General features: G+C 34.7%; 1 protein-coding gene across 2 annotated transcripts; it reads left to right on the top strand.

The window, feature by feature from the left end:
• LOC136036603 (opsin, ultraviolet-sensitive-like) lies at positions 1-23,680 on the top strand. Of its 2 annotated transcripts, XM_065718909.1 has the most exons (3): positions 1-90; positions 16,693-16,823; positions 22,096-23,680. In XM_065718909.1, the coding sequence occupies exons 2-3, from the start codon at positions 16,751-16,753 to the stop codon at positions 22,926-22,928; spliced, it is 906 nt and encodes a 301-aa protein (XP_065574981.1). In that variant the 5' UTR covers positions 1-90; positions 16,693-16,750; the 3' UTR covers positions 22,929-23,680. The 2 variants fall into 2 exon arrangements, with proteins under 2 accessions (XP_065574981.1, XP_065574982.1); XM_065718910.1 differs by lacking the exon at positions 1-90 and having other exon boundaries at positions 16,634-16,823.
• The last annotated feature ends 1,520 nt before the right edge of the window (positions 23,681-25,200 follow it).

Here is a 25,200-nt window from a genome sequence, read left to right as displayed (position 1 = left end):
TATGTCAAAAGATAAGGATAAAATTGTAACTGAAATGTATGAAAAAATTCCTACCTATAAAGAACGGTATCGATAATTCAAAAGGGCAAGGTAATCATTTTTGATATTATTCTAAAGTCGGGTGTTGAATATTTCGATGGGGGGTGTTAATTTGGAAAAACTAGAAAAATTGAGGTATTTTTAGCTTAAGAACGGGTGACCGGATCTTAATGAAATTTGATATTTAGAAGCATTTCATGTCTCACAGCTCTTATTTCAAATCCCTACCAGATTTGTTGGTTGGGGAAATTGGAGGGGGAAATCGGAAATCTTGGGAAGCGCTTGAAGTGGAGGGATCGGGATGAAGCCTGGTGAATAGAATAAGCAAATGTCCTTGATACTGGATTGATGTAACAGTACTGGAATCGGTCTCTTTGGGGGAGCTGGGGGGAGGGGCTCAGCGATTTGGTGAGTTTGGTGCTTCTGGAATTGCTAGGACGATGAAAATTGTTAAACGTGTCAGAGAGCTGCACAAATTGACTTGATAAAGTCGTTTTCCCAGATTTGGCCATCTGGGGGGCTGAAGGGAGAGGAAAAAAATAAAAATGAGGTATTTATAACTTACTAGTGGGTGATCGGATCTTAATGAATTTTGATATTTAGAAGGACATCGTGACTCAGAGCTCACATTTATATCCTAACAGGCATTAAGCATCTGATCTTCCATTTAAATCAATCTATTGAATCTTAGACTTTTGTTAGAGCTCATACTGTATGAGCTCTTGGCTCTTAGCTCTTTTTACCTCGTCACAAGTGCCATATGAGCTCTTAGCTCTTGTTCATTTTTGAAGATATTAACGAGTAGGGAATATATACGCAGGAATATCAATTTGCAGAATGTAGGATTGGGGTAGGGTGAATACATTTGCCATTTCTAGAGGGTACTTTTGTGTTTTGCAGCTTTTCAAAGAAAATATCAAAGAAGGCAATTTTCAATGAAAGCCCCAAAAAATACATTTTTCATTTTCGGGACATATGCCTGAAAAAGATGAAGCCACTAAGACTGCATCTATTTGCATTTTCCCGACTTTTAAATATTTTCTTGGAATTCAATTATGGTTCAGAAATAGCAATATTATTTGAAATTGTGGAGCATTTGATATAACTAAGAAAAAAGATCAGGAATATGATCACTCTCTGTTACGACCAAGGTATAATAGAGCGAAATCTCCCCCCATCTGCGTTCTTTTTGATGAATAAACAATGTTTCCATCATAGCTTTTTAATTCAGTTATTTACTATGAGTGCTGTTGTTGTCGTTCTCGTCAAATGTGCTGTTCTGTTAGACTTTAGTTTTCTTTTCGTTTGTTTCCTTTACTCCTCTTCATACGTTAAGTCTTTATTTAGAAGACCAAAGTAAATTATTGTTTATTCTACTAGAGGATGAAACAGGATTTTCAGTATTAGCTTTTAAGCTTTCTTAAGATACAGAATTATAAAAACATTTTTTTTTCTTATCAAATCTGTGTGGTACATTAAAAGATAAACTTTAATCTAGATGTATACCTAATATCTAATGTAATGATCTTTTGGTCGACTAATAGAATCACTTGAAAGATGGGTTTCTAATAACTGATTTCTAATAACTGTTTCTAATAACTGTGTCTAACAAGGGTAAGCTTGAGCAACATTTGATAGAAATAAGAAGTCCAGACACCTGGACGACTTGGAAGCATTCATGACATCACAGTTTCTATTATAAAATAACACCACCCTCTCACACTTATCTAGTAAGCTTCAATAAGCCTTAAACACAGTTCTCTAAAAATTTCCAAGGGCGTCTTTATCGGTTCGAGGTGTCTACCCCCCTCCCCCCCTCCCAGGAAAAAAACCTCCAGAAAATACCTACCAATTGAAAATACCACCACCCCACTGGAAAATAATCTCTCTTCAACAATAACCCCCGTAGAAAATACATCCCGGAATATATCCCATGCCGGAAATTATCAAGGGCTGTTTCATTAGCCATCATCGTTGACTCTCACTAGAGTCTTCAATACCCTGGTTATCTCTGCTTGGGATGAAAACTGTGGTATTACTTTAATGATTTTGAGACCCATAGAAATCTAAAACTGGGATAACAGCTTGGAATATCAATTCTGGCACCCAAAAATAACTAATGAATCAATAAATATGGCAATATAGTATCTCCATTTAAATAGGGTACATCCACTATGTATATGTTTTAGCATAAGTGATTCGTTCTGATGACTTCGCATTTTTGTCTCCAATAGAGGGGAGGGGTTGAGTAATACATCAACAGTGTTCTTACCAGCTTTTTACTATCTGCAATATTGATTTCTCTCCCCTTGAAGAAGTGTGTCAACCTTTTCAGTTCAGAGCAAATGTAAGCTTTTTACAACTGTAAAGAATTCAATAAAGAACCAGAGTTGGGTTGAAAATTATTACCCATAAGAATATACGTATTGTTCGCTTCGTAACATAAAATATCAGTAAAAATATCTAATCAAACCGTTAAGATATCAAAACCTTATTCTTCAATCCAATCAAACAGTTCGTGGTAACGAACTGTAGTACGGAGTGACCCAGCTCAATAGTAACCGAAACTCTAAAAAATGGAACTTTTATACCAATAGTTACATCAAAAGAATTGTATTTTAATGCTGATTTTAAAAATATAAGTTTCATCAAGTTTAGTCTTACCCATCAAAAGTTACGAGCCTGAGAAAATATTACCTATTTTAGAAAACAGGGGAAAACGACCCATCAAAGTCATACAATCTTAACGAAAATCACACTATCAGATTCAGCGTATCAGAGAACCCTAATTTAAAGTTCAAGCTCTTATCTACAAAAATGTGGAATTTCGCATTTCTTGCCAGAAGACTGATCACGGATGCGTGTTTATTTTTTTTCCCAGGGGTGATCGTAACGACTCAGTGGTCCTAGGATGTCGCGAGAGGGCTCATTCAAACGGAAATTTAAAATTTTAGTGCCCTTTTTCAGTGACCAAAAAATTGGAGGGCATCTAGGCACCCTCCCATGCTAATTTTTTCCCCAAAGTCACCAAATCAAAATTCTGAGATTGCCATTTTATTCACCACAGTCGAAAAACTTAATAACTATACATTTGGGGACGACTTACTCCCCCACAGTTCCCGTGGGAGGGGCTGCAAGTTACAAAATTTGACTATTGCTCACATATAGCAATGGTTATTCGGAAGTGTAAAGACGTTTTCGGGGAGATTTTTTGTTTAGGGGGGCGGAGAATTTGAAGGGGGTTACATGGGAGGATCTTTCCATGGAGGAATTTTTCACGGGGAAGAGAATTTAAACGAAGGGGGCGCAGGATTTTCTAGTAGTATTTAAAAAAACAATGAGAAAATAAATCTGAAAAGTTTTTTCAACTGAAAGTACGGAGGAGCATTAAAACCTAAAACGAACAGAAATTATTACACATATGAGGGGTTCACCTCCTCGTAATACCTCGCTCTTTATGTAAAAGTATTTTTAGTAATTTCAACTATTTATTCTACCGCCTTTGTGATTCAGGGGTTATTCTTAAGGAATTGGGACAAAATTTAAGATTTAGTGTAAAGAGCGAGGTATTGACGAGGGAGTGAACCTCTTCATATACGTAATAAAAACATACGAATATAGAAGTTCATTACGTAAGTTAATTCGTAAGTTACGTGTTTTTTTTGTACTAATGAAGAAGTCCGTAAGAAATTAGAAGTTCTAGTTGCATTTTTAAGTAATCAAAAACTTGGAGGGCAACTAGGCCTTTTCCCCCTCTCCTTCTGTTCAAAATCTTCCTATTAAAACTATGAGAAAGACATTTAGCCCAAAAAAATTAATACGCAAATTTCGTTTTAATTATTAATGTGCGGAGAGCCAAAATCAAATCATGCACTAATTCAAAAACGGTCAGACATTAAATAAAAAAAACAAGTTTTTAACTGAAAGTAAGGAGCGACATTAAAACTGAAGAGGAACAGAAATTACTCCGTATATGAAAGGGGCTTTTCCTCATCAACGGCCCACTCTTTAGGCTAAAGTTTTTACTGTTTTAAAAAGTAGAGTTGAGAGAGTCACACTTTAGCGTAAAGAGCGGGTTGTTGAGGAGGAAAATCCCCTTTCATATACGGAATAATTTCTGTTCTTTTTCAGTTTTAATGTCACTCCTTACTTTCAATTAAAAAACTTTTTTTAAATTTAATCAAGAAGCGGGAAGAAAGAATTTATAAGGGTCATTAACATCTGTGCTCAAAAGCTCAAAACCCTTGTAAAAAAAAAAAAAAAAAAAATAATAATAATAAATAAAAACTACGAATGTTAGACGGTAATCCACGAATTTTCAACTGAACACCAAATTGTTAGCAATCCTTAACGTTTGATAAATAGAAATAAAACCCTTACTGCCCACATAGTACTATTAGACTACACCTGACTATTCAAAGTCAAATCTTTGTCTCAAAGTTTTTCCTCAATCTATTTACCCTCATTTGTTCACTGTAAACTACAAGTACAAATTCTCTCATAAGTGATTTTACAGCACGATGGACTTTGATGCAGACGAGATACAGCAGCAACACTGCTCACAGATTATGCTCCACATTGGAGATGTGGATCTCCTTTTGGAGATGTACATCTCTTGGATTGTGCATCTCCTCTTAGAGATGAATGAAAAAATCATCCTTTAAAAGGAATTATTACTCCGTATATGAAATGGGTTGTCCCCTCCGCAATCCTTCGCTCTTTGCGCTAAACTTTTTAATTGTTTTAAAAAGTAGAATTGTGGCAAAGAGTCAAACTTTAGCGTAAAGAGCGAGGGATTGCGGAGGGGACAGCCCATTTCATATACGGAGTAATTTCTGTTCGTTTTAAGTTTTAATGTCGCTCCTTACTTTCAGCTAAAAAAATTAGTTTTTTTTTATTTAATTTCTGAACGTTTTTGAATTAATGCATGTTTGGTTTTGGCTCTCCGCACATAAACTATTAAAATGAAATTTGTATATTAATTCTTTTTTTGGCTAAATGGCTTTCTCTTAGTTTTGATCAGACGATTTTGAGAAATAAGGGGTGGAGAAGGAGGTCTTAATGCCCTCCAATTTTTCGGTTACTTAAAAAGGCAACTAGAACTTTTAATTTTTAACGAACGTTTTTATTAGTAAAAAATATTCGTAACTTAAGAATTAACTTACGTAACAAACTTTCATAATCTTATATTTTTATTATGTATACGAGGGGGTTTGTACCCTCGTTAATACCTCGCTCTTTACACTAAATAGTAAGTTTTGTCCCAATTCTTTAAGAATGACCCCTGAATCAGAAAGGCCGTAGAATAAATAGATGAAATTACTGAAAATACTTTAGCATAAGGAGCGAGGTATTTATCTCCTCCTAAATACCTCGCTCTTTATGCTAAAGTATTTTTAGAACCCCTCATATGCGTAATAATATCCGTTCGTTTTAAGTTTCAATGCTACTCCTTCCTTTCATTTGAAAAATCGTTTTCATGTTTATTTTTCATTGTTTTCTTATAGAAAATCCTGCGCCCTTTTCATTGAATTTTTCGTCCCCCATGACAGATTCCTCCAAGGAAAGATCCTCCAACATAGCCCCCTCCCCTCAGTCCCATCCCCAAACAAAATAAAATCCCCCTGAAAACGTCTGTACACTTGGGGGAGTAAGTCATCCCCAAAGACATAGTTATTATGGTTTTCGACTATGCTGAACAAAATGGCTATCTCAAAATTTTGATCCGTTGACTTTGGGAAAAAATGAGCGTTGGAGGGGGCCTAGATGCCCCCCAATTTTTTGATCCCTTAAAAATTGCACTAGAGCTTTTCATTTCCGTTAGAATGAGCCCTCTTGCGACATTCTAGCACCACTTGGTTGGTACGTTGACCCCTGGGAAAAAAAAAAAATAATAAAAAATAAACACGCACCCGTGATTTGTCTTCTGGCAAAAAATACAAAATTCCACATTTTTGTAGATAGGAGCTTGAAACTTCCACAGTAGGGTTCTTTGATATGCTTAATCTGATGGTGTCATTTTCGTTAAGATTCTATGACTTTTAGGGAGTGTTTCCCTCTTTTTTACTTAAATAATGCAAATTTTCTCAGGCTCGTAACTTTTGATGGGTAAGACTAAACTTGATGAAACTTATATATCAGATGAAACTTTAATCAGAATTAAAATGCGATTCTTTTGATGTAGCTATTGATATCAAAATTCCATTTTTTAGAGTTTTGGTTACTATTGAGCCGGGTCGCTCCTTACTACAGTTCGTTACCACGAACTGTTTGATTAATGCCTTGTCTATGTCTTTTTTATGCTGTTGTAACCGTTTTTCTAGATTCTGATGGGTCCTGCCGACATAGTAATTTCGACAAACACAGGTTATTTGATAGACCCCTCTTTGGTGAGTAACTGGGGTCTTATCTTTACCGGAATTTAAGAAATTAATGATTTTAAAATTATTAATAAAAACTACGTACAGATTATTTTTGGTGCAAATATTTTTTAATTTTATTGTGATCTTTGGGATATACGGAAGATAGACAATATTTGAGGGCTTATCAGTAGTCTCACATTGTGAAATATCTTCTTCGGTTTTACAAAAATGTCTTTTTATTCTACGGTTAATTATTTTATTGACAAAAGGAATGGGGTATCCTTTACCAAAAAGAATATCTCTGATAAAGTTTATTTCTGCATTTATGTACGAATCGGAGCAAATATTCAGGGCACGATCAATGAGGGAAGTTACAACTGCTCATTTAACTTGTGGGTGGTGATTTGAATTAAAGTGAAGATATCTATTGTTTTGTGTTGGCTTTCAATAGATAGTAAAATCCAGTTTATCAGCATTACGAATAATTAACACATCTAAAAACGGTAGTTTATTTTCAATTTCAACTTCTAGTGTGAACTGCAAATTTCGGTCATAAGTGTTAAGATGATCTAAGAAGCCCCGAATTTCAGCTTCCCCATAATTCCAAAGTGAAATTACGTCATCCATATAACGACCCCAATAGGCGTGTTTTAAAAGATAAGAATTTAATGCCCGAATTTTCAATGTTCTCGACATAAATGGCGACATAATGGCAAAATGCCATCAATGGAAAAAATAAGAATTTAATACCCAAGTTTCAAGGTTCTCGACATAAATGGCAAACATTTTGCCCTTTCTAACTGTAACCTCTTGCAGTTGTAACTTCCCTCATTGATCGTGCCCTGAATATGTGCTCCGATTCGTATATAAATGTAGAAATAAACTTTATCAGAGATATTCTTTTTGGTAATGGATACCCCATTCCTTTTGTCAATAAAATAATTAACCGTAGAATAAAAAGACATTTTTGTAAAATCGAAGAAGATATTTCACAATGTGAGGCTACTGATAAGCCCTCAAATATTGTTTATCTTCCGTATATCCCAAAAATCACAACAAAATTAAAAAACATTTGCACAAAAATAATCTGTACGTAGTTTTTACTAATAATTTTAAAATCATTAATTTCTTAAATTCCGATACAGATAAGACCCCAGTTATTCGCCAAAGAGGGGTCTATCCAATAACCTGTGATTGTGGAAATTACTATGTCGGCAGGACCCATCTAGAAAAACGGTTACAACAGCATAAAAAAGACATAGATAAGGCATTAATTTCAAATAGTTCCAACAACTCCTTTGATTCTGTTCAAGGTTGGTTTGGCATATATTTAATAATCTGTCCCACACGATACTTTTAAAAAAAATCTTCATTCATCAGTATTGATTTGGGGATTAAACAGGTGGTTCGAGAATCAATCGAAATTAATCTCAAAATAAATAATAATATTTCTTTGAACAGGGACTTAGGGGAATACTCACTAGATTCTTTATACTCAAATTTAATTAAAAATGATCTAACAAAATATTTTACCAACCGATTTATAATAGTATTGAGCCAGCTACGAAAAGGCCTTTGAGACAGGCTGGTAAAAAAGCAAGGTTGGCTCTGAGAAATTGCATTTAATCACTTTGTTCTCTTTAGTTTGAATGAATTTATATTCTCACTTCATTCTTTTTGTCAGTCCTGGTTGAAATTCGTTGAAGTAAGGATGCTAGGGCTGTTTTTTAAAAAGTATATTTTAAAAAAGTTTTTAAAAACATTATTTAGTTTTAATTGTCAAAATTTAATTTAAGTGTATTTATATATACATATTTTCTCTCTTGTTCTCGTATTGTGCTGAAGATGACCTGTTTCTGCTTTGTATTTGTTTGTTATGGAAAGGCAGTGTGGTCTTCGTCGTTATTTTTTTAATAACTCACAGACAATACATTCATAGCAATAAGGCTCATTCATATGCCATAATTGCAGCAGTTTTGTTTTTACTGTAACATAATCTTCTCGGGAAGGGGGTTTAAGACCCTTATCCCTCCCTTGATGAAACAGTTCAACTTTCGACAGTCCTGATATTTTAATTAAGTAAAACGTATATGTAAGACTTACATTCAAACAGTGCAGAGCAGTTGGTTAAATTTTATTTTCTATCAGGGTTGTGGGTATCAGGAAGCGATTTCAGTGCTAGTTTCATTTAGTGCTTGCTAGTTTCAGTGACCAGGGATTGTGGGTATCAGGAATGATTTAACAGTACTAGAACTAGTCGCCAAAGTGGGCTCATTCTAAGTCTCTTGGCCTTCAGGAGTTTACGACAACACCCAAAATTGGATTTTAGTTTACTGTGTAGTGTTCATTTGTTAGTATTGTGAATTTTTTTATTTATTATCTATTTATTTGAAAATCTGTCATACAAAAGTAGGAAGACGGAGTAGTAAAAGAAAACAAAATAATAAAACAATTAAAACAACCCTTAAACACTTCGCAAAGTATAAGACAAGCAAATATACGAAATAAACCAGAATAAAAATATCTAACAATAGATATTTATTATCTATTTATTTGAAAATCTGTCATACGAAAGTAGGAAGACGGAGTAGTAAAAGAAAACAAAATAATAAAACAATCAAAACAACACTTAAACACTTCGCAAAGTATAAGACAAGCAAATATACGAAATAAACCAGAATAAAAAAAAGACTTATAAGTGAACGAGTATAATATACATAACATATATACAAAAACAAAACGACAAAAACTGTGACATACTATACATGCTGCAGAACAATAACATTTAAAAATCTTACAAGAATTATATTATTATTATTGTTATTAAAAATATTGAAAAACGCGTCAAAAAACACAACAAAGAATAGGAAAAAGAGCACAACATATCACTGCTTGAGAATGTGTGACCAATCATTTAAATTCCCATCTATTTTTCTGTTATGTTTCGCTATCCGTATGGCAGCGGCAACCTCTGAGTCAGCAACCTTGAATCTCACAATAGCGAGTTAATTTATATACCACGGAGGCAGATGAAGCAGATACTTGGCAAAGCGAAAGAACATAGATCGGATTTTACTCTTGTCAATTTTAGCTAGGAGTTTCTAGAAGGGTACAGTGTAGAGAATATGGGGAAGGGAAACAGCATTAGACTTGCTAGAAGAGATCAGTTGAATTGAAGTTTACAAGATACTAAGCTACCGAGATTCTACGTCTGATTTGTTCAAGAAGAAGTTCTCGGGTGTGTTGGATGGAAGAAGCCATGGGCAGACCGAGTTGCATAAGGTGATCTGTTGGTTGAACGGGGCTAGATCCAAGCGTGATGGGAGGGGCAGAGGAATCTGTTTTCCAGTTAAACAGGACAATATCAGATTTGGAGGAATTGAATTTGAGCCCAACTTTCTGATATTCCACTTCAAGGATTCCAAAAATTCCGGTGATACATTGAAGAGTTCTGCAAAGGCTTAGGATGTCATCAGCATAGCATCGCATTGTATCGCAGAAGAGCATCAGCATAGCAATTGCTGTTCAGATTTATTCTTGGCTATTATTTTTTTTTTCAGTTTGTTTTTCTTTTTTTCACGTGATAACCCATAAAGTTTACCACATTTTTTTTTGATAAATAAATATATAATATATTCTGAATATTTTTTCTAAGCCAGTTAACAATCTTGATTGAATACTCTTTGCCTATAAACATAGATTTCTTTTTATGTCGCTACTAGACCAGGTGTTTTCCCTATTTGTTCCATTCAAAATTCCTTGATTTCTAAAGAAATTAAGCGCAGGTACACACGGCCAAAATTCTTCGAAACTGTCGTAGATTAGATCATTTGTTTCTCGGCTTTTTGGAATGAATAACACAACCGATATATTTGTTCTTCTCTACCCAGTTGATTATTGGGAGGAATTTGGTCTTTTCTCAAAAAGTGACTTGGGAATAATAAACCAGCATTGGAAGACATTTCCTCCGCAGAGCCCTGGGCAGCATTTGGTATTGGCGCTGTTATATATTTGTATCACCTCTGTAGGGGTTGGAAGTAATCTTATTGTAATATTACTTATGATCAGGTAAGACTTAGATGCTTTACTGCGTGTAAAAAACAGAAGTAATACAAAATTATTATATGAGAATTTAATAACTGGCCAAAAATATTTTTTTACAAACGTCAAAATGTTATGAAGAGTTTAGTCTAAGGTTGAAATTAATTCTATTTTTCTTTTTAAGAATTATATTTCAGCCATAAATGGTCTCACATAGCTTTTTTAACTCTGTGTAAAATATTTTCTTGTCTCCGATCAACTTTTATAAAGTGGAAAGTATTTATTTCCAATAGAAATGATTTTTTTTTATCAACTGAATAAAATAGGAGCGGGAAAATAATAAACAAGATACAAAATAATCGCGTCGTCCAGTAAAGTCAATGAGGCAATAAGGTATAAACATGTTTAACCTTTTTTTTGCGGGAGGGGGGGTCATATATGACTTTTAAAAGGCATCCCTATAGCCAAATAAATATTATAAGTTTCAAGAGATGTTGTTACATGTGTTCATCTATCAAATTTCACCTGATAATATCTGCACAAAGGAAGCCGTTGACGGACATTGGTTAAAATATTTAGAATTTATGAAACTTTGTTCCTATAAATTGTAAAGCTAAGATTGGTTATTATAATATAATTCTTGATTTTCTCCTCTTTACTGCTTTTTTTTTCACTTTTAGTCCCTTTCATCCGACCTTTTTGCCAATAAGCGTGTCCTGTGCGAAATTTAGAACGACAAGAAAATAGCACTTCTAAGGGTTTAGAAAGCTTCTCTTTACAGAGCCTGATTGAATTTTCCCTGTAAATTATTAAGCCAATCGAATGGGCAAATGTTTTAAACTAAAAATTTTTCATTTTCCAGTCATCTCTTTCTATCTGTGTAGCTGCAGTAGCCACCAAGTTGTATTCATATTTGTAATCGCAGGTAGTTGCAGTCGGAAGTATTTGCAGTTTATATATCTTTTTTTAATAGATCTCCAAAATATGTATTAGTGTCGTTGGAGGTATTTAAAAAAGACAAGGGGGATGATTGCCCTCCATTCACTCTTGAATATTCTCCCCAACATGCACCAAAAATTTTCAATGTGACACCCTGAGCCGTTTCTTAGATATTGCCGATACTCTCCTTGGACAAACATCCTTCATCTAGTGAGTTTTGATTTTGTTCAACACCCCTTCAACATTTGCTGTAAGTTTGAGCTGAATATTCCTTGTCATACCTTAGATATTGCTGACACATCCTTTCGACAAACAGCATGCAAATAGTGTGATTTAAATTTTTTGACATCGCTCTCCTCATCTCCTTAGAGTTTTATTTTAAGAATCTAAGCCCTTATAGAAACCCAAGATCAAACATACCTCCTTTTCCTTATTGAAAACCTTATATGTAAACTAGATAATGCCTTGCATAGCTTATAACTCTCGCCGCCGGGGCTTTGTGGTGTCATGTTAACCCTTTAGTTATATTTATTCGACCTTTGGACTATTTTGAACGAAATGAATATCCCAAAATTTGTATGAAATATCTTGGTGAAAAGAACGATGAGGGGGGATGGTTGCCCTCTGGTCACATTTGACTTCAAAAAAAGGCGCAATAACTTTCAACTTCCAATCAAATGAGCCCCCCCCCCCGAAGCTTGTATGACCACCATCTCCTTATGAAGGGGCTCTAGACCTTTGGACGAAGTCGAATAAGATGGCTATCCCAAAATTTGAATCAGACATATAAGGGAAAGGATATGGAGAAGGGGGGTCCCGTTGCCCTCCTTCCCGTTCCCCTCTAGACTCTTAAAAAGGCCATTTGAACTTTTAATTTCCAATTAAATCAGCCCAATTTGAAGACTATATGACCACCCTCTCCATATGAAGGAGTCCTTAAAAAAATATTAAGGCTTTATGGCTCTTTACTATAAGCTAGGCCTGAGCTTGGGGGTTGTGTCGTCCCAGAAGGCATAGTTATTTAACCTTGACACTATTTTGAACAATATATTTATTTTAAAATTTTGATTGTACATCTTTGAAGGAATCATAGCTAAAAACGGCATGGGAAAGGGCTAGTTCTCCGATCACTTTTCAAAATCCCCCTCAACATGTCCTGAAAGTTTTGACTTAATGCCCTAAGCCGTTCTTAAGATTTTGTTGATACGCCTTTTTAGTAAACTGGATGCATGTAGTGTCTTATGACTGGTTTGATATTCTCCTCAACATGTCCCAAAGTTTCCTATTGATACCCTTAGCCTTTTAAAAAACAACAAGAATCAAACATTCACCCTTTTCCTAATGAAGAAGCTTGCATGTAAACAATATGCGGAATGCATAATTTACAATACTTGCTCTGGGGCTGTGGGGGGCATGGCATCCCAAGGGGCATAGAAATTTGATCTCTACAATATTTTAACATAATGAATTTTTCAAAATTATGATCAATGTTGAGGGGAAAGGGCATCTAAAAAGGGAAAATGGGTTGGTTGCCCTCTGATCGCTCTTTGCTACTCCCTTGACATACCCTGGAAGTTTCAACTTAATGCCCTCAATCATTCCTCAGATATTGCTGATGTTCTCTTTTGACGACCAGAATAGTCATACTGTTATTGACTGCGATCGGCATCTCTTTTAACATTTTCTTAAACTTTCACCTTAATACCCTAAGCCTTTTGAATATTCAGGATCGATCATACACCTTTTCCCAATTAAATTTAGAAAACAAGTCTTTTCAGCTTAAAATAAGGAGCAGCATTAAAACTTGAAACAAGTAGATATTATTACGTATATAAGGAAGGTCGTCCCCTCCTCACTACCTCACTTTTTACAGTAAAGTTTGACTTTTTGTTCCAGTTATTTAAGAATGACTCCTGAATCACAAAGGCCATTTCCTTAGAATAATAAGCTCTGTTAAAAGTTGTGAAAAAAACTTTAACGTCACTTACGTAATAATTTCTGTTCTTTTTAAAATTTAATGCTACTCCTTTCTTTCAGTTGAAAAAAAAGCTTGTCTTTAAAAATTTAATTTCTGATAAGTTTTTAAATAGTGCTGGGAAACCGGCTCCCCATCCATGGAAAACGCCTTTTCCCCATGGAAAATTGCTTCAGGAAAAGATCCTCCCACATAACCCTCCCTCACCCTTCCCCAGAAAATCCTCCCTGAAAAACGTCTGTATTATTCCAAATAACCTATGTCATATTCAAAGAATGGGCAAAGTTCATATCTTGCAGCCCTTCCCTCGGTGATTGAGAGGGTCAAGTCATTGTCAAAGATAAAGTTATTACATTTTTAACTAAGCTGAAATGGCTCTCTCGAATTTTTGATCGGGTGACTTTGGGGAAAATTGACTCTGGGATGGTTGCTAGCTGATCTTAAATATTTTTTGTCACTTAGTAATGACAGTGGAACTATTTATTCCCGATCAAATGGGCCCTCTCCCAATCTTCTACGATCACTGGTTCGATACGATCACTCCTGGGGAAAACAAACAAATAAACACGAATCCGTCATTTTTCTTGTGGCAAAAAATACAAAATTCAACATTTTTGCACATAGGAGCTTGAAACTTCTAAAGTAGAATTCTCTGGTATGCTGAATCTGATGGTATGATTTTCATTAATATCATTTATCTTTTGGGGATGTTTCTCCCCTTTTTCGAAAATTAGGCAAACTTCCCAAGGCTCGTGCCTTTGATGGGTAACATTAAATTTTGCATATTTGGAATAATCATAAAAAGTTGATTCATTTGATCGGGTAATTTTAGAGAAAAGCGGCATGGGAGGGGGACTAGTTGTCCTCCAGTCTTTTTCGTCGCATAGAAATCGCGCTAGAAATTTTAATTTCCGTTCAAATGAGTCATCTCCCGATGTTCTAAGACTATTTGATCGATACGACTCCCCCTGGGGAAAAGATAAAAATAAATAAACTCGCATCCGTGATCTTCCTTCTGGCAATATCTGGCGTTTTTCTGGATAGGACCTTGTAACCTTTACAGTAAGTTTCTCTAATACATTAAATCTAATCGTGTGATTTTCATGAATATTCCGCGACTTTTAGTGCGTATTCCTCCCCCCCCCCTTTCTTTTAAAAAATCAGGCCAATTTTCTCAGCATAATGAACCTTAAAAATTTGAAATCAAACCATTCTTGGTAATGAACCGTAAGTAAGGAGTGACCCGACTCAATAGTAACCAAAACTCTAAGAAACAGAATTTTAATACCAATAGATATATCAAAAGAATTGGCTTTTTATGCCCATTTAAAGTATATAAGTTTCATTAAGTTTACTGTTACCCATCAAAGGTTACGAGCCTGAGAAAACTTTCCCTGATTTTCAAAAAAGGGGGGAAGCACCCCCTGAAGAGGAAATCATATCATAGAATCAGTGTATCAGAAAACCCTGCTGTATAGATTTCGAGCTCCTGTCTGAGAAAATGTGAAATTTTGTTTTTGTTTTTGCCTGAAGAAAGATCACGGATTCGTTTTTATTTTTTTTCAGGTCTGATCGTACCGGCCCAGAGGTTCTAGAAAATTGAGAGAGGGCTCGTTCAAACAGAAATTAAAAGTTCTAGTGCCATTTTCAAATTACCGAGAAAATTGGAAGGCAGCTAGGCCTCCTCCCACGCCCCTTTTTTCTAAAAACCATCCGATCAAAATTTTGAGATAGCCATCTTGTTCGGCATAGTTGAAAGGCAGAATAAATATGCCCTTAAAGATATTGTGACCCCCCCCCCAGTACCCCTGGGTAAGTACCTTTAAGTTACAAAGTTTGCCTATTGTTCAACTGTAGTATTTGTTATTGGGAAGTATGTATACATTTTTAGGGTGGAGGGGCGAATTTTCTGCCGGAGGAATTTTTCAAGGGGATAATTTTCCATGGGGAGGGATATTTTCAGAGGGCGTTTCAGTGAAAGGGCAAGGGGTTGAGGAGGAGAAACTCCCCTCATATATCGTAATAATTTCTGTTAGTTTCAAGTTTTACTGTTCTTCTTACTTTCAGTTGAAAAACTTGTGTTTTATTTAGTCAACATTATATATTCATTTATATAAAAATTCCATCATATCGAGTTTCGGTCTCTATTGAGCCGTGTAATTCCTTCTGTTGCAGTTCGTTTCCACGAACTGTTTGAAAAAATATCTATGTTTTAAACTTTTTCTCCTTGATAAAATTATTAAATCACAGTTGCTGAGACAACAAAAAAAAAGAATATTAAAAATTCATTCTACTTTCATCAGTTCCTTTTTTTATTATTATTTTAAAAGGGTACCAAGATTAGAAAGCCGATATACCAAGTTCAGAGGCCCTTAGGTCCTGAAATGAACAGTCTACTACACCTAATTTTAGATCGAAAGAGCGCTGACCTAGTTACCGAATTCTTTCTGAACCCAGATGCCTTGCTGTGAGGAAGCACTAAATGAACAAGATTTCTTTCTGTAGTCTATCGACTTGTTCTGTAAAAAAAAAACATAACTAAATAAAACAGTGAAAAATTATTCTTTTAGCAGAAGTGTGAACTGAATTCCTAAGGGGATTAAAATAACATAAAAAAAAATGTGATGGTGAAATTCACATATACCAAATCACAAATGATAGGCCAATAATTGGAACAAGAATTCTAAATCAAACGCAAATTACTAACATAGACAGTGAAGATACTTTCTGTTTAAGATTTAAAAAAAAATATTTTTGAGAAATTTTAAAACAATTAGGAAAATTTTGCATCAAGCAAAATCAGAAGCTCCCTTTAATGTTACTTGAATCGTTTAAAATTGATACTTTAATAATAAAAAGGTATTATTGTGTTAATTTGGTTTCTCGGATATCAAACTCCATACTTGTTCTCTTGTCTCCGTGAAGCAACGGGTTATGATTAGCTGTGATGGTAAGCCTTTTGATATCAACGAATGGAAATACTTTTTACAGATTTGTGGAATATTCCCAGTAAATTAGCCGGAAGTAAATATTTTTTCTTCTTTGTATATATAAATTTGCTAATATATTTATTTATTTTATTTATATCTGCTGATAATTATCGCTGTATATGCAGTCTTAATGTCCGTACTTTTGTATTTGTTTTCGCTGTCTAATAAATGGGCTTGTTTCCCTTCGAACGTCTCGATGTTAGTCATAGAAAGACAGAGTGGTCTTGGAAAAAAAATATTGCCAAGAATTTTGCTTTAATATTTATACGGCCTTTGAATACGGTTTAAGCTAAATATGTATTATAGGACCATGATTACAGTGCCATATAAATGTTCTCTTTTATAGAACGAAACATCTACGAAGATCTTCTAACGTTCTTGTCCTGAACCTTGCAATAAGCGATATGGTTATAACCATGCAATCCCCGATAGTTATTGTTAACAGTTTCTGGAATGGACCAGTGCTTGGAGACATTGGTAGGTAAAGCAAAACAAAAATATACTTCAATAAATTATTCAAGTTTATAATATAAACGTTGATTATCGCATTGGGAATTTTTGAGTTTACAAAAATGAAAACATTATAAAAATTTTTTAAACTTGGTAGGTTAATTTGTAACTCTAAGTTAAGGTTACATTTTAAAGTACCAATAACACTAAAAATGAAATCTAATTCTTTACATTGGTTCAGTGGAGACTCACACAACCATATATGTCTTAAACAAAATTAGGAAAAAACGAGAATTTAACTTTTGATGAAAAAAATACCTTCAATATTTAATTCAATAGTTTACACGCGTAGACGGCAAGCTTTAAAATAAGGGATAATTTTAAAAAATAAGCAGTAAAAGAGAAAAAAACGTAATTATGGAGCCTTAGAATCCCTACCGCGCTTTTACAATCCCGTGTCTCAACACACATTTCGCAGATGATACGGTAATTCCAATTTCTGAGAGGAATGACGAGGAGTTGGAGGCATAACTGGATACTGCATTTTGTAATGTTCTTGATTGGTGTTCTTCAAATTTTATTGCTTTAAATGTATCAAAAACTAATTCATAATCTACAACAGAAAGCCAAATATCTGCCCTTGTATTACCCGAGTTACTTCTTCAAAGTATCTATTATCAATATATCGGGTGAAAAAAATGAAGTACCTTGAACTTGTGAATGACGAAAGCTTATCTTTTAAAACACACATTCAAAATCTACGCTTAAAGTTTTCAAGGTATGTTGGTTTAATGCGAAGGTTGAAGCTTTATTTGCCCTACTCTGCTTTAAGAAGTATTTACTTTGCTCTGATTCAGACTAATATTAATTATTTGTTTCTAATATATGTATCTACATTTAAAAGCCATACTAAACCAATACAGATTTCACAAAATAGATTCCTAGGAATACTAAAAACTTTTTATTCCATCACCAATTGAATTAAAATATAATTGAACTACAATGAACTACAACCTATTGAACTACAATATAAAGTACAATATAAAGCAATATAAAGTTTATAAAGTATCAAACTACAATGAACTACAACCTATTGAACTACAATATAAAGTTTGAGACCAATAATTTAAGCCTTTTTTATACCCCGTATTTAGGTCATTTTAAAGGCCGTGTTTAAGTAAACTTGAAAACATCGAGCTTCAAAATTGAAGTTAGGTTAGCATTCTGTCTGTTAATTCTCTACAGACCGTCGATTGTCAAAACTTCAAATAGCACCAATTATCAAGTCTTGTCAGAGGTTTTGATAGACAGCTTCCTTTGGCGAGATGCTTCAGCCGAGAAATATTTATATATTTGGCTGCGTCTTGCAAAGCTTGGTTACCGACCAAGGGAGAAGAGAAAATGAGCAAAAGAGCACTATCATTCTCAAGTACAAAATACCCATGTATATGCAACATTGACGGCATGCATAGAGTGCATTTTAAAATTTTTTGTTTTTTCCACTTTTTTTCCTAGGGATAGGCTATTTAAATTACCTCAGTTGATTAATTCGAAACTAAATACCAAAATTAGTTGAAAGCCTTCTTCGAGGATTCTTAGAAAACCAAAGGTTTCTTATAAATTAAATAAAAAAATGACTGAAAGTAAGGAGTGACATTAAAACTTAAAACGAACAGAAATTACTTCGCATATGAAAGGGACTGCTTCCTCGTGAACAACCCGCTCTTTACGCTGAAGTTTTTACTATTTCAAAAAATAGAGTTAAGAGAAAGAGTCAGACTTTAGCGTGAAGAGGGGGGCGTTGATGAGGAAGCAGCCCCTTTCATATATGAAGTAATTTCTGTTCGTTTCATGTTTTAATGTCACTCCTTACTTTAAGTTAAAAAACACCCGTTTTTATTTAATTTAATTTTTGAACGTGTTTTAATCAATGCATGGTTTGATTTATGCACTCCGCAGATGAATAATTAAAACGAAATTTGCATATTTTTTTTGGCTAAATGGCTTTCTCATAGTTTTGATCGAATTATTTTGAGAAAAAAAGGAGCGGGGAAGGAGGTCTAGTTACCCTCCGATTGTTTGGTAACCTAAAAAGGCAACTAGAACTACCAATTTTTTACGAATTTTTTTATTAGTAAAAATAAATTTTATTAGTTAAAGATTTACGTAACTTACAAATTAGCTTACGTAAGGAACTTCTGTATTCTCATATTTTTATTACATATATGAGGGGGCTCACCCCCTCGTCAGTACCTCGCTCTTCACGCTAAAGCTTAAATTTTGTCCCGATTTCTTAAGAATGACCCCTGAATCACAAAAGCCGTAGAATAAATAGTTGAAATTTCTAAAACTACTTTAGCGTAAAGAGCGAGGTATTAGGAGGAGGTGAGCCCCTCATATGCGCAATAAATTCTGTTCCTTTTAAGTTTTAATGCTGCTCCTTACTTTCAGTTGAAGAAACTTTGTCATATTTATTTTTTCATTGTTTTTTTTTTAAATAATGCTAGAAAATCCTGCACTCCCTTCATGGAAATTTTCTTCCCCCATAAAAAGTTTCTCCAGCATATCCCTCTCTTCTCAACCCCTGCCCCCAACCAAATGAAAACGCCCCTGAAAACATCTGTACACTTCCCAATAATCATTACTATATGTTAGCACTGGTCAGTGTTTGTAACTTGTAGCCCCTCCCACGGTGACTGTGGGGGAGTAAGTCGTCCCAAAAGACATAATTATAAGGATTTTTGACTACGCTGAATAAAATGGCTATCTCCGAATTTTGTTCTGGGTACTTTGGGAAAATAATTAGCGTGGGACGGGGGCCTATTTTCCCTCCGATTTTTTGGTCACTTAAAAAGGGCACTGGAACTTTTCATTTCTGTTAGAATGAGCCCTTTTGCAACATTTTAGGACCACTGGGTCGATTCGATCACCCCTGAAAAAAACAACAACAAATAAACACGCATCTGTGATCTGCCTTCTGACAAAAAATACAAAATTCCATATTTTGGTACATAGGAGCTTGAAACTTCTACAGTAGGATTCTATGACTTTTAGGGGTTGTTTGTCCCTATTTTCTAAAATAAAGCAAATTTTCTCAGGCTCGTAACTTTTGATGGGTAAGATTAAACTTAATGAAGCTTATATATTTAAAATCAGCATTAAAATACAATTCTTTTGATGTAGCTATTGGTATCAAAAATTCCATTTTTTAAAGTTTTGGTTACTGTTGAGCTGGGTCGCTCTTTACTACAGTTCGTTACCACGAACTGTTTGATAAAATTGGAGGACAAGCAATATAAACAAAGGTATTTTATTTCAAATGACAATACAATTAAGTATGTAAACACAAAGATGGATAGAATGTAAGGAAAATGAATTTTCCTGTTACCGGTACTAGACGATTAATCTTATAAGTACGGCTCTCGTATAGGAAGCCCCCGTGGAACTCTGGGATCAAAGCATCCATGAAGAATCGTTTTAGCTTGAGAAAAATCTTATCGGTCCAAAAGCCTGGATCGTGGTCTATCTTTTCAATGTAGAAGCATTTCTGGGTAAAAATCATGAAAAAGCAAGTATCTAGCTGAGCACTTTCAAGCTGACATTGTACTTGGTAAAAGTAGTCGTGGCCTCGTTTGAGGTTGACCAGTCCATTCTTTCCAACATCCATGCAACAGTCCGCCTTAACCTCTTTTCGATTCTTTATCCATTCGCCTATCCCCAAATTTTTCGCAGTTTTGTTGTTGCATACTTCGCTTTGATTTAATTTTCCCCATGATTTCAGCTTTGTATGCACAACTTTACGGAAGGCTCCAGACTATTTCTCATTTCTGGGTTTCTTCATTGCATTGAAATAATTTATGAAAATTTCACACTCTATTAACAAGCAGTTGATTATACCAGCTTGTCATTTTGGTCTCTAGTGGCTATTATCGGCGATCTGAAACAATTCTTTGTGGCAACCGACTTGTAAAAATTTCAGGTAGCTGAAAATATTCTAGGGGACTGTTAGAAAACAGGAAAACACATCGAAAAATGGTTCCAATCATCTTACAGGTTATTGTCTTCTGCTCATGATATTTTGTTCCAAAAACAATATCCTTCATAGAGTACACTTGTGAAAAAGACCTAGACATTTTCTAAGATTTCTAAGCAATTAGAGGAAATAGAGCAAAATCCTTTCAAACATTTTGTAGCATCTTCAAAGAAGCTATGGCCTAATATTAAAAGCGGCATCTTCCGCCAATGAATACTTGAGTACTTTTTAAATATAAATTTTCAATTTAACATGGGATTTTCGAGTTCCATCAGTTCACTTAATCACAGCCTTAAGAGGTCAAATTGTGCTTAAATCTAAATATCCGGTAGAAGCGACTATTATATTTGTAAAGAGCATAAAAAAAGGCATCGAGTGGTATATTCACTTTATACGAAAGCCAGTAATACTGTTTGCTATAAATTTACCCAATATCGACCACAGCCAGGACAAATAAATATTGACCTTTCTCACTCCTTAGGTCTGGGGCTAAATAAGCAAGGCCAAAAGAAAGACGGCAAAAAAAATCGCCTTTACCGTTCCATTAAGCTTATAATGCAATAAAATCCTTCAGGTTAAACTTGCAACACAGTACGTCTATGCGGTACAGACACTCAGATCTTCAAAGCCAAAGGGGTTAGTGACTATCCCCCGTTAACAGAATATAGTTGAGCGAGAAATGAATTTATTCATTTCAGATCAAATACACTAATCCGCTCATATAGTTATATAAATTTAGTTACACTATAGTAGACCGGTTTTACTCACAGTTCATAAATATCCAATCCAAACCAAATCCTTTTACTTTGAACTCTGAATCAATATAATCCAGTTATTTGAGATGTTCTCACTTTGAAAGCTAGTTCATTACTGAAACTATAGTTCAGTAATGAATATATTTTGCAATCATTTTTACTGTCTCTTAAAATTTTGATCCCATTGCTGAGACCAACCACTCACTTGATCCCGAACTTCTGTAGAATAATCCCTTTCTTAAATCCTGTAATTCATGAAAAAAAGAATATGAAGTGAAGCAGATCTTCACCCTTATCTCACACAAGGGGCACGTGTAAAGACTATCTATTACCCTTACTCTCCCTAGCTACTTCCTCCTTTCTCCAGGTGCTGAAAAATTACTGCTTTTTGACATATACCACTTAATTTATTGACTATTCAAACCAGCTTCAAAATAATTATTGTATAAAAAAAAATATGTCTATGTAAGGGCTTTTTACAAATTTTCATACCTAATTAAACTTTTTCCAGGATGCCAAATTTATGGTTTCGTTGGTGGATTGGCAGGAACAGCGTCCATCATTAGCTTGGCAATTCTTGCTTTCAACAGATACCGGGTCATATCAAAACCCTTTGACCTTGAAAGAAAGTCAACACAAATAAAATCTATGCTTCAGATAGTTTTTATATGGTTTTACTCACTGTGTTTTGCTTCATTACCTCTGTTTGGAATAAGCCGATACGTACCAGAGGGTTATTTAACGAGTTGCAGCTTTGAATACCTTACTGATAATATCAAGAACAGAATTTTTATTCTTGCTTTCTTTTTTGGGGCATGGTGCGTGCCATGTTTTATTATTTTGTTCTCATATATTAGTATTGTTTCTGTTGTTCACAGGAGCAAATTCAAAATTTCTGAAAATATGGCAGATAATTTAGATCGTCAAAAGCTTGAAATTCAAGTTACTAAAACAGTTTTCGGCCTAATCTCAACGTGGATGATAGCCTGGACACCTTACGCTATCGTAGTCTTACTGGGAATTTCTAATAATAAGGAATATATAACGCCTTTTTCATCAATGCTATGTGGTACATTTTGCAAAATTTCTGCTTGCAGCAATCCTTTTTTGTATGCTCTAGCCTATCCGCCAATGAAGAAGGAAATTACCAAAATGTTTAATAATTTCTGTTTAAGCGGGAAAAGTGATGTTGGACATTTGGCCCTCTCTAGAAGAAAAATTTCTGATACGGATTCTGATATTAGTGACTCATTTCCAGGGGATTATAAAGCTGGTTTTGCACAATATATTACAAATAAGGACACAAATGAAACACATCTTGTAAACGACACTCAAATCTGCTAAAGTAACGCATTCTTTTATAACTTAACTTACGAATCGTTGAGACAAGACAGCTTAACAAGCAAAGCCTAACACGCAAGCAGTTATCACAGATACCCTCTACCCAAAGCAAAATAATGCTTACAACTTCTTACCAGCTTTTTTCAAAGCAAGTAATTAGAAAATGGAAACAGCCAAGGAATAGCTGAAGCCACATAGTATCACATGGGTGACATAACATACAGCTAAACAAACAGAACCCGAAGCCATATGACTCTGCTGAGACAACCCTTCAAAAAGCAATAACTTGAAAAAAAGCTGAAATAAAAATACATTCCGGTTGGCAGATTTAGTCTGCAAAATTTTTTACGAAATAATATGTTTAGTCTCCAATCTATTTTCCGGTGTCAGCGTCATATTTATGATTATTCAAGAAAATTTGCAACATTTAAAAATTTAAATATTGTTTTAAACATTTAAAAATTGTTTTAAAAATCTTAATATTTTGTATGTTTTGACAAGACATTTAAATTTATGAACGAAACAATATACAGTTGAAATATAAAACCCCTTGAATTGACAGCACTTGATTCCTTGGTTCAGTCTAAGTTCGTGTTTAGTTTTGCATTGGTGTACTTATATTTATATCGAATATACGTTTTCTGGATATTCTTTTAGAAGCTAGAGTTGAATAATGTTTTTTACTATAGTCAGGTCAGGTTAAAATAATCAGAAGACAAATTGAATAATCTTATACGGGATGAATTTGATTTTTTTTTTTTTTTTGTAAAGAAATGTAACCTTAGTTTTCATCCTCTGCATGTTAATCAGGCTAAACTTGTAGGGTCACATTATTGCCTCACTTTAGAAAATAGGGAGAAACACCCCCTAAAAGTCATATGATCTTAACAAAATCACACCATCAGATTCAGCGTATCAGAGAACCCTATTGTAAAAGTTTCAAGACCCTATCTACAAAAATGTAGAATTTCGCATTTTTTGCCAGACAAATCACGGATGCGTGTTTATTTGTTGTTTTCTTTTGCCAGGGGTGATCGTATCGACTCAGTTGTCCTAGAATGTCACAAAAGGCCTCATTCTAACGGAAATTAAAAGTTATAGTGCCCCTTTTAAGTGACCAAAAAAATTGGAGGGCACCTAGGCCCCCTCCCACCCTCATTTCCCCCCAAAGTCACCGGAACAAAATTCTGAGATAGCCATTTTATTCACCATAGCCAAAAAACCTAATAACTATGTCTTTGGGGACAACTTACTCCCCCACAGTCCCCGTGGGAGGGGCTGCAAGTTACAAACTTTGACCTGTGTTTACATATACTAAAGGTTACTGGGAAGTGTACAGACGTTTTCAGGGGGATTTTTTTGGTTGGGAGGGGAGAGTTAAGGGGAGGGGTTATGTGGGAGGATCTTTCCATGGAGGAACTTCTCATGGGGGAAGAAACTTTCAATGGAGGGGGCGCAGGATTTTCTAGCACTATTTAAAAAAAAACAATGAAAAAATAAATATGAAAAGTTTTGTCTACTGAAAGTGAGGAGCAGCATTAAAACTGAAAACGAACAAACATTATAACGCATATGAGGCCTTTACGTTATGAGGCCCGTTATTCTACGGCCTTTATGATTCAGGGGTCATTTTTAAGGAATTGGGACAAAAATTTAAGCTTTAGTGTAAAGAGCAAGTTATCGACGAGGGACGAGCCCCCTCATATACGCAATAAAAACATACGAATACAGAAGTTCGCTACGTAAGTTAATTCGTAAGTTAGGTATATTTTTTACTTATGAAAAAGTTCGAAAATTTGGAGGGCAGCTAGGCCTCTTCCCTCGCTCCTTTTTTCTCAAAATCTTCCGATGAAAACTATGAAAAAGCCACTTAGCCAAAAAGAATAATGTGCAAATTTCGTTTTAATCATTTATGTGCGGAGAGCCAAGATCAAAACATGCCTTAATTCAAAAACGTCCAGAAATTAAACAAAACAAGAGCTAAGGGCTCATATGGCACTTCTGACGAGGCATGAATAGCTAAAAGCCAAGAGATCATATGGTATGAGCTCTAACAAATTTCTATGAATCAATAGATTGATTTAAAAGGACAATAAGAGGCTTAATGCCGGTCAGGATTTAAAATAAGAGCTCTGAGTCACGATGTCCTTCTAAATATCAAAATTCACTAAGATCCGATCCCCCACTCGTATGTTATAAATACCTATTTTTTTCTAATTTTTCCTCTCCCTTTAGCCCACCAGATGGTGGAATCTGGGAAAACGACTTTATTAAG

This window comes from Artemia franciscana, chromosome 15, assembly GCF_032884065.1.
Source record: "Artemia franciscana chromosome 15, ASM3288406v1, whole genome shotgun sequence".
Classification (NCBI taxonomy): Eukaryota; Metazoa; Arthropoda; class Branchiopoda; order Anostraca; family Artemiidae; genus Artemia; species Artemia franciscana.
Note: the sequence above shows the minus strand (reverse complement) of the source record. Positions and strands in the feature narration are given on the sequence as shown.

Bases quoted from the DNA above. Each gene is read 5' to 3' on its own strand.
- LOC136036603 (XM_065718909.1), top strand. From the start codon at position 16,751: ATGGTTATAACCATGCAATCCCCGATAGTTATTGTTAACAGTTTCTGG. The intron at 16,824-22,095 runs GTAGGTAAAGCA...AACTTTTTCCAG, and splicing joins ACCAGTGCTTGGAGACATTG to GATGCCAAATTTATGGTTTC.